Source organism: Trichosurus vulpecula, chromosome 4, assembly GCF_011100635.1.
Source record: "Trichosurus vulpecula isolate mTriVul1 chromosome 4, mTriVul1.pri, whole genome shotgun sequence".
Classification (NCBI taxonomy): domain Eukaryota; kingdom Metazoa; phylum Chordata; class Mammalia; order Diprotodontia; family Phalangeridae; genus Trichosurus; species Trichosurus vulpecula.
The window spans coordinates 15,979,995-15,995,182 of NC_050576.1; the positions used below are offsets into that span (position 1 = coordinate 15,979,995).

A 15,188-nucleotide genomic window follows, 5' to 3' on the forward strand; every position below is an offset into this window, starting at 1 on the left:
AAGGCTGTCAGGAAGTACTACGGCCCAGCACCAACCCAGGCTGGTAAAAAATGCTGAAAACAACAAAGAGGACTTGGGAAGAGCCAGTGATGAAAGGGAGAAAGTATGACTTTGCTTTTGTCTTCTCTGTCAAGGAGGGTGATCCTCAAAAGAAGGAGAGACAAGGACAGAGAGAAGGAAAGGAAGTAGAGACAGAGGGTCAGAAAAAGCAATACAGATGGAGAGAGACAGAGAAACAAAGAGACAGAGAGGGAGAGAGACAGAGAAACAAAGAGACAGAGAGGAAGAGAGACAGAGAGGGAGAGAAACAGAGAGACGTGAGGCAGGAAGCCCTAATTCCACATTTTGTTGCACGAGAGGGATTCTGCCAAATCCAGCTCAGAGCCCACAAGGCCACCCACAAACACTGGCACCTGCTGGACTCCAACACCTTTTGGGAATCTTCCTGAAATAGCGGCAAATATCATGTGTAGATGAGGAAAGCCTACAGGTACAGAGAGGAACACCAGTAACCTTTACTACATCAATTTAGATGGAAGCATTTTCTCACCATCTGTTGTAACCAAACGGTAAGTAAGAGATCACTGCATACTACAGTAAGACAGGCAATCAATGTCACGGTCTCAGGGGAATCCCAATGGCCAGTGGCCCAGAGGGCAAGAGAAACAGAAGTGATGGGCAGAAGCAAGCTGCAGCCTGCCGCTTATGATGCTAAGAGAAGCAGGAGGCCAGCCCCAGAACTGCTCTCACAGCCCTCGCTATTGAAAGGGTCAGGAGACGCCCTCAATGCTGACTGCACCTTGTCTGGCATGGAAGTGTTGGGAAGGACAGGAATCTCAGAAGCATTACCTGCACAGGTACACAGACCACAACACAAAGGTCACAGATCAGATACAGGCACAAAGTACATGGCTTCTGCGTCTTTTGTCTAGACTTCCTATTTTTTTTTTTGAGAAGACACAGCTTCTATCCCTTTCCCCTGGTCATGGAATTACAGAATTCAAGAGTTGTAAGGGACTCGGACATAGCTCACCCTCCACCATAGGAATCTCTACAATAACCAACACAGCTCTCGGGTCCTCGTGAGTCTTCTTGGAGAGATCATCGTGGGACATGTTCAACAATCTGGTTGCCTTCCTCTGCATAATCACTCTCCAGATTATACCTGTCTCTCTTAAACTATTCAGAAGACTAAGATCGATCATCTATATACAATGACCCTATATACAATTAATTGATTTTGTTCTGTAACTGCCTAAGTCATGGTTCTTTGTCTCTGAACTTAGTTCAGAGTTCAGCAGGCCTGTAAAGGGTTAAATTTAAAAATTCATTTATTCTTGCCTCAAGGAATTTTGCTAATCTTGGGAAATGTGTGTGAACAGAAAAGGAGTTGGGCCTGATATCTTTACATCACCAACCTATCCTTTGAGGACATCTCTCTCTCCATGCCCTCATCAGCTTCCAAGGGTTCAAGTACCTCTAGGCAGACCACTTCCACACCTATCTATCTAGGGCTAGCCTCTCTCCCAGGGGACACAGCAGAGGGACGACAAGAGTTCAAATCCTGCCAAAGACTCTTGGATTTTGGGTGAATCCCTTAATTTTTATCTGCTTCAGTTTCCTCATCTGGAAGGTAAGGGAGCTGGACTCAGTGACCTCAACAGGTTTTTCAAACTCTATGTCCATTATCCTGGACTCAAGCTCCAGGCCCACCTCATGACTGCCTGATGTCACAGAAGCATCTCCAACTTAACCTGTCCTAAACAGAAGTCATTTCCTTCTCCAAACCCATCCCTTCTCCTAAATCTCTATTTCTATGGAGGACAATGTCCAGTTACTCAGGTTCGTCACCTTGAAGTCACCCCTTTGGCACGTCCTTTGCCAAATCCGGAACCTTCCTTGACAGTATGTCTTGCATCTGATCCCTCCTCTCCACTTCCAGGCCAACAACCTGGTTCAGGCCTGGACACTGCAATGGCTTCCTTATGGGTGTCCCTGACTGACAGCCTCTCCCACTCCAGGGCATCTTCCACAGAGCTGTCAGGAGCAGGATCTGAATACAGGTCCCTTGACTTCTAATCCAGTATTCTTTCTTTTCCACTGTACCACATATGAGGCCAGAAAGGATAATTAGTATGTAGATGAGAAAGTCAGGATCTAAAATCAATCCTGAAAGGTGGGAAAATGGGCTGAGTCTAATAAAAGACAAGTAAATAGTAAACAATTCCTCTCACTGAGTAAAATAAAAAAAAAAAACTACATCATGTAGAATAGAAGTACAAATACAGAGCAGTTAAATTGGAAAAGGCACCAGAAAGAACACTGCTGCGTGATGGAAATATCCAACAAAGCTAATGTGCTCAGAGACCACAGGAACAGAAGTAGAAGGTCCATGGAGAAGGAAGCGATGGTTCTCTTGTGCTCTTCCCTGGTTACAACACATCTGGAATCCATTTCTAGACTGAGGCAAACCTCACATTACTGGGAAGCCTGGATGGCAAAGGATATGGAATTATGCCACACAAAGACCTCAATGAACTGGAGAGAGTTAGCCTTGAGATTTGCCTTCACATATTTAGAGGGATGTCATGCAGAAAGATGAGACTCCTGCTTGACTCCAGAGTGAGAATTATGAACAGAGGAGTTCTTTTCAACATTAAGTAAGATATTTCTAGCACTAAGAGTTCTCAAAAAACAAACTGGGCTCCCTTGCCATGTAGTGTTTCCTGACACTGGAGGTCTTCAACTGAAGGCATCAGAATGACCTGCCATGTAAGTTTTATAGGAAACCCAGACTTGAAGGAATCCCAACTCTAGGATGTGATGATTCCATGGCTTACATTTAAACTATCATCTAGCCAAAAAGTCAGCTGGCTCTAACAACTCTGAACTATATTCATCTGATTTGGGGGAGAGGGCAAGGTCTTATCATTTCTGTTTTCCACCCCTCTAAACAATCGCTGGACAAAGACTGGCATCATGACTTCTGTTCCTTTGGTACTTCCCCACAAGTTTCAAACAGTATAATAAATATAGTAATTTGCTGAATGAGTATAGGTGGCTTCACCACAGGATAACTTGCAATGTTGTAAAATCTAGCATAATCTTGTTATTCCTGTTCTCTATTAGGGAAATGTGATTAAAGGAAGTCCTGGCATGACTTCAGTATTACAATCTCAATTATGTCATTGGAAACAGACCCAAGCATCTGTTTAACTGTAGTTCTAGAACGAAAGAATAATTATAAATAATGGTTATGAACATTAGGTCTAAATCCTTACTACTTGAAAGGTAAATTTCTCTTTCGAAGACAATATACTGTCAATGGTGTGGAGCAAGTATTTTGGAGATGACAAGATGATATAGAGAGAACATTCTCATGAGTATTTACAAAAGATATTCTTTACAGGTTTTTTTTTCATTTCTATGCTGTGACTAATTACAAATTCAGTCATCCGACACAATCATCTTTGATTGTATTTGTAATTTTTTTTAACATTTCATGTTTGGGAAACAGAAAAAGCTCCAATGGTGGAAAGTCACAGTGTTGGACACTAAATATTGCGTTTGAACGTGGTGAACATGCACACTAAATTGCTTGGGGGGGTATGGATTCCTAAACAGACTGAAAACAATTCCTTGGAGATAATGTTTTAAAATTTTAATATAGAACAAATGTCACTGTCTAGCAATTTAAAGATATAAGGGACTTCAGAGTTCAATAACAAATACAGAGTTGTTATTTGAAACAAAATGTAACTCCTGAGAACAATCAGTTCAGTTTTCTAACAGCAGTTATACTATGTGGTCATAACCATTTTTCCCCTTTAACAGAGGTCTCAAGGTGCACATTTTTAATGTATCCTAGCAGTTTCCAGTTAATGTTTTATATTTCTGTAGCTATTATTTTCTGTTGAAAGAAAACTAGTAAAGGTTGAGTCAAGAAAGGGAAAACAAAGGAAAAAGATCAATATTAACACTCTACAAATATTGACTTAGCAAAGTGACTTTGTTGTCTTTTCCCCCAGGAACTGATATTGAATGAATGATTTATTTAAAAGAAAGGACTCAGATAAATTATTTGTTAAATAAAATTAAGTATTTTAGGGTTAATGATACATTTATTTATAGTCAGGTAAAACAACACAAAATAAATCACATTACCCGTAAAGTTCTCATCAAAATATTATTTACCATTTCCACTTTAAAACCAGAAAAGCTATTTTGAATATAGAGTGCAAATGTTGATGTCTCTACAAAAAAATGTCAAAGAATTAATTTGCAGACCTCAATGACACACTATAGATACTGAAAATTGTTAAAGTAATACAAAAAATGATCCCCAAATCTCCCAACTTCTGATTTAAAATACCATACCTTTATTGAGTTTGGCTCAAGTAGCTTTGAGTTTCTACCACTGTTAGCCCCCATGCTGATATTGAAAGAAACAGATGATTCGTACTTTCGAGCTGGTGACTGTAGAGAAGAATTCCGGCCATCGCCTATAACAAATTGTCAACAACTGTTAAATTCTCTTCTTTCACCATATTCTTGAATGGTTACCAATATGAATCATCTCTAATGCACAAATAATATAAATGACCCATTTGAGCAATACTCTCTGTGTATTCCCTATGGAAAACAAGGCAAGAGTTACGTAATTACTGTCTAAAGTGGGATCACAGGACCATGGACTGGGCTGGAAAGGACCTTAGAGGCCATAACGGACAACTCCTTATCTTGCAGATGCAGAAGCTGAGGCATAGATGGGCTAAGGGACTTACTCGGCAATTATATAACTGTCTACACAACTAGTCTCACTGGATATTTTTGTGATATTAATATACACCTTTTGCTCAACTGTCACTTTGTAATCAGATATTTTGTTCCTAGAGAAAATACTGCATCCTTAACAGAGTTCTATCATAAACTTTACTTTCATGGAATTTTAATTATGGCTAAAAGTGTCTATAAATGGTAGCAATAACAAAGAATCTTGTTTAAATTTAATAGGGAACTACTGATTTAAAAACGTATTTGAAGTTGGACATTTTCTCTTTAGCAGAAAATTATTAGTCATAAAAGTAAATACCTCTATTGAGCATGGTTTCCTGATCAATATTCCTTGGAATTCTCGGGGACAGTTTTGATAGTGGTGATATGCCACTGTCAGGAGATCCTTCCAGGTGACTTCCTAATTGCTGAAGCCTCATTCTACTATCAATTTCCAGTTTTTCTAGTGCAGTCTTGAGACATTGCTCATTGGTTGCCATATATAATTTACAAAACTATAGAAAACAAAAAAAAATAATCCAGTGGGCAAAATGTTCAGTCATACATTTTAGGAGGGGGAGGGAGAAATGTGCATTAGTAGGTAAGGGACAGACTGATAGATGAAAGACATTTTCAATGGAACTGAGTTACTCCTTTTATTTTCTTGGATCAGATTGACCACTCTCAAGTGACCTGGTGAAATGCAGCCATGATTCAATGAGGAGGTCACACTGAGTGGAAATAAAATGTGGTACACCCTGAGAGGTGATTTATTATTTTTTTATAAGACATGTGCAGACTCAGGTTTGTTCTAAATAATTTTTATGGTTTTATTTTCTTGAAAAGCTGCATTTCTGATAAGTTTTTATAGGTTTCTTGACCTCTTGTTACATTTTTTAAAAATACAATTATTGTAGCAGAATATGATACGAAATAATCTGAAGCTGAAGACATGTTCAACTTAAGATAAACTGGTTAACAATATATAGCAGGTTGTTACAAACTCTCAAAGGCCACCTAGCCTATCACAATATTCTTTCCTCACCAATATTGCAAGTTTATGTATACACAAGCTGACTTAACATGTACCTTAACATAGTCAAGTTTGCCGTCAACGTTTATATCAGCCAAGTTTATTATAGCATTCATTTCCTCTGGTGTCATTTTCTCACCTCTCTGTGAAAACAAATTAGATTTCAAAATGTCTACAAATTTTTTAGTTTAAAATAGGTCAGTTTAAAGACATAATATTTTTATAGTTAGACATGAAAAGAACAGCAATGAAAAAATTTGGAAACTGATGTTTGTCAAAGGGTAGAAGCCACTTAGCAGACGACCTCCAAGCGCAAAAGCCATTCTGTGTTATCACTTCCTTAGTAACACTATCGAATTCTCTGCACTTGTGTTCAATTTCTGTTTACAAATTACAACTGAATATTATAGATCAAATAAAATACAACATTGCACCTAGAGTAATGATACTTCCTAATGCTACAGCCAAGAACAAAATGACTTCTTGTTCCAATTTATACATACGCTGTTTCTCCTTCCCACATGGATCGATCACTGATGTACTGAGAGCTGCACAGCAAAGACTTACTCAGAGGCACAAAGGAAACCGAGACCGGGCCCCAAGCGACTACTTCAGCTTTCATTTACAAAACACCTTTCACTCAGAAGGATCCCGAAGCACTTTAGAACAACATGTGTGTGATTCATTTCTCTTACCACTCATGTGCAGTTAGCTCTGATATGGATGCAAATGGTCGACAAAGCTGAGTTCAAAAATTTTTATAGCAGAAATGGGCCTATCTGACCCATTTCTCCTGAAATAGATTAGGGGGAAAAATGATTTCACAGGGCTTACCTTTGTAAGAATTTTATAAAGGTCAGTGTGTAAAATATAGCCATCATTATTTACATCTATCTTCTTAAATGCTTTTAACAGTTCTGACTTTGAAGTAGGTTTTTCCTTTTTTAAAATTGCACAAAAATCATCAAAATTCAGCTTAGCAGTTTGAGGAGTCCAGTACTTATCAATCGTCTTTTGGGATGGATTTCTTCCTGCCTTCTGAAGTGCTGCCAAGAAAAAAAAAATTAAATACTTTATTTTTATACTGGGTCCTGAATTATATAATCCCCCTGCCCCAAGTTATCTTTACTTTTTTTTTTTACAAAATTGTGCAAGCACACACACATAATTTTAATGCTAACAACTAAATGTTATTATTGTATATTCAATTCATTTTTTCAAAAACATCTCAAGTCCATTAATTAATGTCCATTAATAAATTCAAAAAAATTAGAGTAATTTTGGCACCTCAGTTTACAACTTGATGGTTTTTTAAACTTGATTAAGGACTCAGAATATCAAAACATTATTTTTTTTAAAACTGAAATGGGAACCTTTTTTAACAGGTTCAACAAATACTCTTGACATGTTTAAAATGCCAAATAAGGACTTAAATTTAAAAAACTTTGCAAGGTCTTTAGATGTATGCTGCATTCTAGCCCATATACAGAAATGTGTTCATTTTTAGAATCATGGACTTTTGGGGTTAGAGATCATGTAGTCTAAAGTCTAGGTAACCTATTCAAATTTAAAAACAACTGAAAGGCAGACACTGCTAATTATGGCTTCGAGTAACCTTAGGTATCTTCTATAATTGCATAAGCTGGTCTCACCATGGAGGATGGCCGGATTTTGGCGTAATGGCCATATAACATAAGCTCCACAGGGAAATACTGCTGAATAGACATATGTATGACTGTTAAAAACATTCATTATCCAATACATCTAATATCTTGGTAATCAGCCTTAAGTCACAAAAACAAAAAGCAGCCTTGTTCTACTTTAGGATTCTCTTGTCTCATATCAAATCTCATATCCAACTGAATTCAACAACCATTGCATAATCACTCGTATGTGCAAGACACTATGCTAGGCACTGGAGACAGAAAAATGAAAATGGAAAACACACTAGATCAACTAGACAAGATTTTACAGGATCACCTGTATATTTTCAGGACTCAGAAAAATGATCTGGGTAGGTAATTTCACAATTTGTTCTGAGTGAATAAACCTCTGACATTGCAATAAATGTTCTTGGCACAACACACATACTAGCCAGATTCAGGGTAGCACACCTAGACCTTTATAAATCAGTTGTTATTTTAATTCCTCACCCACTGAGCAAAATATTTTACTACAAGCTTTGGGGAATACTAGAAACTAGGAAAAACCAGTTATTTACTATAAGATAATAGACTAGAAAAGAAAGACAAAAGAAAAGCACACATACAAACTTAACAACTCCTTACAGAAATTTTCAGGATGGGATCTATCCTGTGCTGGGGTTGGATAGATTGGAGGTTATTTTAAACAGTCACGGACCAGAAAAGAAATACCTGACTAATTCACCATCTATTTATTCAGGTACATGTAGGAACAGTCAACGAGCAAACTGGGTATCTGATTATGGGGAAGCCAGATACACACAATTAGTAAAGCTGGAGTAGAATCAAGGTGGGTAAAATGGACCACCTGGATAGAGAGGAAAGAGAAATGATTCCTCTGGGAACTCGGCATGTTACTGACTACTATATTTCCAGAGGCACACAAAGGTAAGCTTTTTTTTTAAACTTTTTACCAAAGTAAAAAAAAATAGTCTCCTCCCTCCACAAGCCCAGTTTTCAAACTATTCAATGCTAAGATGATCACTTTTTGTTGTAACGAGCCCATGTTACAAGGTCAATTTTCCTCCTCTCTATAAATGTACCTGCCACCTTTCACGCATCTAACTGTTTCTGAAATAGCTATAAATTTGGAGGGGATGTTCAGAGATGGCTTTGGGAAATGGGGGAACATTTTAATAGTAATAGTTGACATATTCTCTTCACTTAAAATCCCATAAAATCAGGAGCAGCTGCAGCAGAGGTAACTCTTCTTTATACAATCTTAGACCTTCACAAGGGCACTAGAGAACAGGCATCTATGTTAGTATGACAGCAAGTAAGTAAGTAACTAGGTGGCCCAGTGAATAGAGCGCCCAGCCTGAGGTTGGAAGACTCATTTTCCTGAGTTCAAATCCCACCTCAGACACTTATTAGCTGTGTAATTCTGGGCAAATCATTTAACCCTGTTGGCCTCAGTTTCCTCATCTGTAAAATGAGCTGGAGAAGGAAATGGCAAACCACTCCAGTGTCTTAGCCAAGAAAACCTAAATGGAGTCATCGAGAGTCGGACACCACTGAACAAGTAACTGAACAGCTGTTTTGGTATGCATTTAAAAAATAGTGTAAGTTTACTTCCACTCTTTGAAGGTTGGAATTATAGCATATAGTAACAGAAAACAATAATAGCTAACAAAGTGAATTCTCTGTCTCTCCCCCGCCACACACACATACACACATGTTCTCCATTTAGACATTCCTATTCCCATGAATGTTCAGCTGTTTTTAAAAATCCACTTTAAGAACTCATTGGAGTCTATTATCACAGATAAGTATTTCAATGAACAGCAGTGTTTACCTTATAGTACAAACATAATGTAACTCTAGAGAAGTCAAGACTGACACCACAGACTTAATCCTCTCCCTGAATTTACTTTGAGCTTTGACATGTACCTATAATGACTGTACTATTTACAAGTTAAAAATGCTCGTGTCAAGCTCTGAGAATTGTCAGTTTTATGTGACCTTGAAATGGAAATGCTAGCGCCCATGGTATGTGTTTAAGTGGCACATGGCTATAGATGAAAGCCACAGAATACAAAAAAGCACTACCACTTGTTTCCGCTGCTCCTATGTTTATATTCAGATTATCTAAAATAAATCACTAGCCTGTACAAAGGAGGCTCCATTTTAGTACCAAGAATTTATGTAAGAAAAATGCTAACTTCTTATCCTTCCAGATAAGCCTGTAAAACTAATATCCTGATAACACACATTCATTGGTTGGCAAAATGAATGATTCGATAAGGGAAAAGTATAAATGATATACTTATTGGATTGGTGATAATACCAAAAGAAAGCTCAGTAACATGTCAGAAGTAATACCAGTATGCAAGCATTTATTTAATACTGAAATGTGTTTAAGGCCTATAAATGACCCAGTGTTGAAATAGCCCAGTTAGAACAGGACTGGCCAGGGAACCCCCTAACCCACTGAACTGGGGCCCTTCTTAATGAATTAGGAACGTGCTATGGCCTTTTTGTGAGATGTGGACTTTGGGTCCATCTAGCAACACTCTAATGGTATCTGTATTTGGAGGGTGGTGTCAAAAATAATTGATGACTGAGGCAGGAAGAGTCGCCCACTGAGGAGGCTGGCTAAGTCAGTCAACAAACATTTACTAAGTGCCTATCCTGTGCGGGCCACTCACTAAGGAGGTTGCACAGCTCTAGGCCTCTGTCAGCTCTGCTTTAGAGTTGGTAGTCGAGTGGGATTTCCCTCGTTGACCCTAACTGCAATGTTGGCTAAAAGCACAGAGCAGAAGAATGTGTGAGCTTGAGATACAGCCCAAAGGAGCTGTCCTCCTTGGCTCCTTGTTTCCTCCCCTAACTTCAGGGCTGCAGCCAGTAAGCAGCAATTCTGGTACAGGCACTTTTAGCCTGCGAGGCCCCTGAGTTGGTGCTTGCTTCCCATTGGGAGCTGCTTCCCACAGGTACATATTTCAGAGAAGATAATCACTGAGAGGATCATCCCCAACTTGAAGGGACCAAAGAGCTGTGTCTGACTGGCCAAAAGATCTGGACCTTGTGAGCTGCTTAGATAGTACAGACCCAAGATGGCTGTAAAATCTGCTCAGGAGCACCCCAGAGCTGTCTTTACCTCTCAGAAGAGCAGACTAAGTACCAAGGGTTAACTGTTTCATGGTCTGAGTAAGTGGTGATGCATTCTATTGAGTCTTTGCGTTTTTGTAGCTGAGGAGATAAAAAGCTGTCCTATAGCCAAAATATCTTTCACACACTGAGTACCTAAAAGAGATCTTGGGAATTCCTCTTGGTAAATCCATTTTCTAAGAGATCACCCCCCACTCTCACCATGGGTCACACAAGTTTTTAGAACAGTTTCTAAAGTTTCAACATTTACCAACTCAAAATGAAAGTACCTGGTTAATAGCAACATTTCTCAATCACTTGCAACATCAGAGCATCTGGCATCTCTGTCTCTGTGCCTTGGCAGATACCCCCTCCCACACCTAGACTCCCTTCTCACCTCTTTTCTAGAGTTTCTGGTTTGCCTTGAAGTTCACATCACATGCCACTTCCTAGAGGAAGCTGACTCCAACTTCCAGCACCTTTACCCCCAGAAATTACTTTCTATCTATTTTGTATTCACTTTTCTGAGAAGCACATGGGAAGGAGGGAATAGCAGTGGTTGTTGGTGATTCCTTTGGCTCAGTGGTATTTGAGGCCTCTTTTGTTTGGCTTGATAACACAGAGAGGTTTGTTATCATCCTAGGGTACGTATCTTAAAATTTCCCAAGGCTTGTAAATAATTACTACCAGCTTCTGGTCATTGAAATTAGCCTCCAAAAGAAGCTAAAAACCATTGCCAAAGATTAAAAAGTCTGGGCACAGAATTGAAGTCCAGAGGGAAATGGGTGACATATACATATGTATGTATATGTATATATGTATGTATGTGTGTATTTGTATGTATGTATGTATATGTAATTTTTTTTTACCATTGACAAAATGCAAGAGCCACAGAAGACAAGAGCAGATAACAGTAGATGTGACTCACCAGCTGAAAAGATGGCATGTGAAAGCAGGATTTGGATTTCTGGACCACAGCTTAAAATACACAAACAAAAGGTTCCTGATTAGAGACAGAATGTTCCAAATAGGAGCTTAGAATGTGTTTGCCTGGAGTCTTGTGAATTTAATCAACAGGGAGTTTTAAAGAAAAAAAGATGGGAGAAGAGAGGAAACTGTTTCTGCCTATCCACCAAACTACACATCATAGAAAGTAGCCATAATGTGGGAAGCAGAGAGGTTACAGCACCCAGAAGTTCCATGGGAAAAAAGTCTAGGAAAGAAAGAAGCACTAGGTTCCACGTACTCGTTTATCTTTATTCAAGTGCCCAAAGCTCAGGCAACAACCAATAGGAACTGGAAGTGCACACTGAAGAAGCCACCTGGACCTTGTAGGTGTCACAGAGCTGTGTTTAGATGGGAGCCTTGACCAGAATTTGGCTTGAATAGGTCTGACTTATTCAAAAGAAACAGTATTATTAAGAGGGGTAGAGGAATACTATCACGTTGAGAGGAAATTCAGAAATCAGAGGAGGGAGATGCGGTAGAACACATTTGGGTCAAGATCAATGGAGAAGAACCAGAACTGATATTGTCACTAGAGACCCCTAGATGGAAACAGGAAGTAGGAGAGTTCTGCAAATAGATCTCTAATCTGCCCCAGAGGAATGAAGACACGGTCGCTGGAGACTTCAGTTCTGGTGACAGCTCCCATCTACACAGCGCTTTAAAGCTTGCAAAGCGCTTTACACCTTTTACCTCACTGGATCCTCACAACAGCCCTGGGAGGAAGGTGCTGTTATGAACCCTATTTTACAGATGAGGAAACCAAGGCAAGCTGAGGTGGAGTGAGTTGGCTAGGGTCACACAGCCAGAAGGTGGTTGAGGCCAGACTGGAACTTGAGTCTTCCTGACTTCAGGCCCAGTGCTCTATGCACTGGACCATGTTAGCTTCTTTCCAATCACTGAGACATCACTCTCCCTGTCAAACATAGAGCAGCTAAGAGGCTTGCTTACATGATGATCTTCCAAAGAGAGAAGAACCAAGAAAGGGAAATTCTATTCTGGATAGCATTCTCACCAAGCGTGAGGAAGAGGCTGCATGAGTGCAAATGACTGGGACCCTGGGGGCAGTGAGTCCTCCCTCTCAGCTTGTGATCAAGACAGATGGAGAGGAAGGCTTGAAATATAGTGGCTGCACCTGAGTGACACCGCTTACATAGAAGCTAACTTCCAAAAGTAGAGGGTCTAGGTAAAAACTGGTCTAGTCAACATTATCCTTAAAAATTCCTTCAATCACAAATGAAGTACAGTACTTTTGAAAACTTATGCCAAGAAAGGGGCTAGGGTGCTTGCTTTGGCAGCACATATACTAAAATTGGAACGATACAGAGAAGATTAACATGGCCCCTATACAAGGATGACATGCAAATTGGGGAAGCATTCCATATATTTTTCTTCTTTTTTGGTTTTGTTTCTCCTTTCTCAGGATTCATTCCATTGGTTATAATTCTTCATTACAACTGGACTATTATGTAAATAAGTTCAATGTAAAGGTATATGTAGAACCTACATTAGATTACATGCCATCTTGGGGGATTGGGGGAAGGAGTGGGAGGGAGAGAAAATTTGGAACCCCAAAACTCGTGGAACTGCGTGTTGTAAACTAAAAATAAAAAATAAATTTCTTTAAAGAAAAAAAAAAAAGAAAGGGGCTAGGGCAGGGGCAGGGAACCTTAAGTGCAGCTTCCCTTCTCTCAGCTGTCTTTGTTTCCTGCTCTATCTTGGAGCCTCCTCTTCTCCCCCATTTGAAGAACTCTCTCATGGGTAGTCTTCCATGTCCAGCTCATCTGGAGTTCTCGAGAGGTTAGACTAGGGCTTCTTCATCTTTCTTTGTATATGTAAGGAGGCCTGCACCAGCTACCTAATCCCTGACTCTACAGCTCTCTTGGCACACACACCCATCTGTCAGGCCTCAGGCCTGAGCCCTAGATCACAGCAGCTTCCTGCTCGGCTCTGGTCCTTCTGGGTACTATGATGGCAGTGGGCTCCCTTCCCCCACAGCCCTGGCTCACATCCCTCTTGGCCACCCTCTTTCCTGATGGTTCTCTCTTGACAACAACTGCACAGCTCTTCACATACCACCCCTGGGGCCATCTTCTGGTGGCTCCTGCAGTCTCTTTTCAGTATAACTGCTTGGCACGATCCTACTACCGAAGGTCGGCTCTCTGAAGGCAGGAACTGTGATAGTTTTCATCTTTCTATCCCCCATGACACAATAACGTGTACATAGGGGCATTTAAGCACTGCTTCAGGAATGTTCATCCCACGTGGTTCCATAAATGGAAGTCTTTAGAGAAAAGCACAGAATTCCCTTCTGCAACTCCAGCAATATGCCAGAGTCCTGTCTTAAAGAAATGACTTAGTAAGTCAAAAGAATAGCTTGGTTCCTGTGTTCATCTCTGGCCTTAATGCCCAAACTACTGGAAGCCTTATCTATTGATGGTTATAATATCGCCAATGTTATAACACGGACGTGATATTTTAAGATGATACATGAAGGAAACTTAAGGGCAGAAGTCTTTTCTTTTTTAAAAACTCAGGTCATATACCCTTTGACTTGCTAATCCTACCATTGAGAATATGTTCCAAGGAAATAAATAATTGAAAAGAAAAAAAGACCCCTTTGTATTAAAGTATTGATAGCAAGTCCCCAAAGTCTGAAGTCTGGGACACGAGCAGGCAGACCCTCACACGAACGTTACGAGGTTTGCTGGATCCTAGCAGATGCTATTGACCACCATACACTGAATAAGACGACTAAGCCTTTTTAACAGAGATGGGGCTGACCGCGTTCTAAGACTTCTCAGGGCCACTCCTCAGGGGACGTGTAATAAGGGGTAACAATAACAACAAAAATAAATTATCCTTTCTTTTTGCCTTTCCTTCTTGTCTTTTCACCCTGCTCTCTCTTCTCCCCAGGGACATAATTCAAACATTTTCTCTAACTTCATCCTTCCCATCCTAGGCCTCAGCCATCTTGACTGTGATTATGTAGTTGCAAATTTACCTCGTCCAGTATGTCTGCTGGCCCCAGACCCTGAGCAGATCTCCTACCCGCTAAGCCATCTTGCCATTTACCTGCTCTTAACTGTGCTGGACCATCACCTTCAGCACTAATCCACGCTCCTATTACCTAGGAAAATGAATTCACTCATCTTTGGAACTCTTGCTCTAGAGCCCAGACATCTTAACTAGTGACTGAGTCAGTGCAAACTGAGTTAGCCCCTCTATCTAGCTCACCTCAGGCCCCAGGGCAATCTATCCTTCACTTTCACCTTCCATCTGGCTGTCCACCTAAGCCATCTTGTGATCTACCTGCTGAGAGTGACAGCCTATCTTTCCTCCTTTCTCTGACACAGCAATCAAATCCACAGTACCATTGCTTCTGTTAAGGTGTGTCATTGGGCTGCCCTATATACCAAATCACCACCCCAAATCACTTCCCAGACTACATTCACTTCCCTGGAGACCACTCTCTTATTTGGGTTTGCAGGCTTCTCCTTCTGGGTCTGTGGCCCTGGTGCTCAGCATGCTGCTAAGTGTCCTATGATAAGGTCTCATCAATTCTTTTTCATTCATTTCTTCAAATT

The 15,188-nt window shown here is 40.1% G+C and overlaps 1 protein-coding gene and 1 non-coding gene across 3 annotated transcripts in view; one reads left to right on the forward strand and one right to left on the reverse strand.

Moving 5' to 3' along the window:
* The window catches only part of EFCAB7 (EF-hand calcium binding domain 7), a 60,615-nt gene that overhangs the window by 37,918 nt on the left and 7,509 nt on the right, over positions 1 to 15,188 (reverse strand). For both annotated transcript variants that reach the window (XM_036757432.1, XM_036757431.1), the window contains 4 exons: positions 6,641 to 6,852; positions 5,863 to 5,949; positions 5,093 to 5,288; positions 4,378 to 4,502 (listed from right to left, as the gene is read on the reverse strand). In XM_036757432.1, coding sequence (XP_036613327.1) covers positions 4,378 to 4,502; positions 5,093 to 5,288; positions 5,863 to 5,949; positions 6,641 to 6,852 — 620 coding nt within the window. The remainder of the gene's footprint in view (positions 1 to 4,377; positions 4,503 to 5,092; positions 5,289 to 5,862; positions 5,950 to 6,640; positions 6,853 to 15,188) is intronic.
* LOC118849255 lies at positions 12,884 to 12,990 on the forward strand. The gene has a single exon (XR_005010308.1). It is a non-coding gene; the product is annotated as a U6 spliceosomal RNA (small nuclear RNA).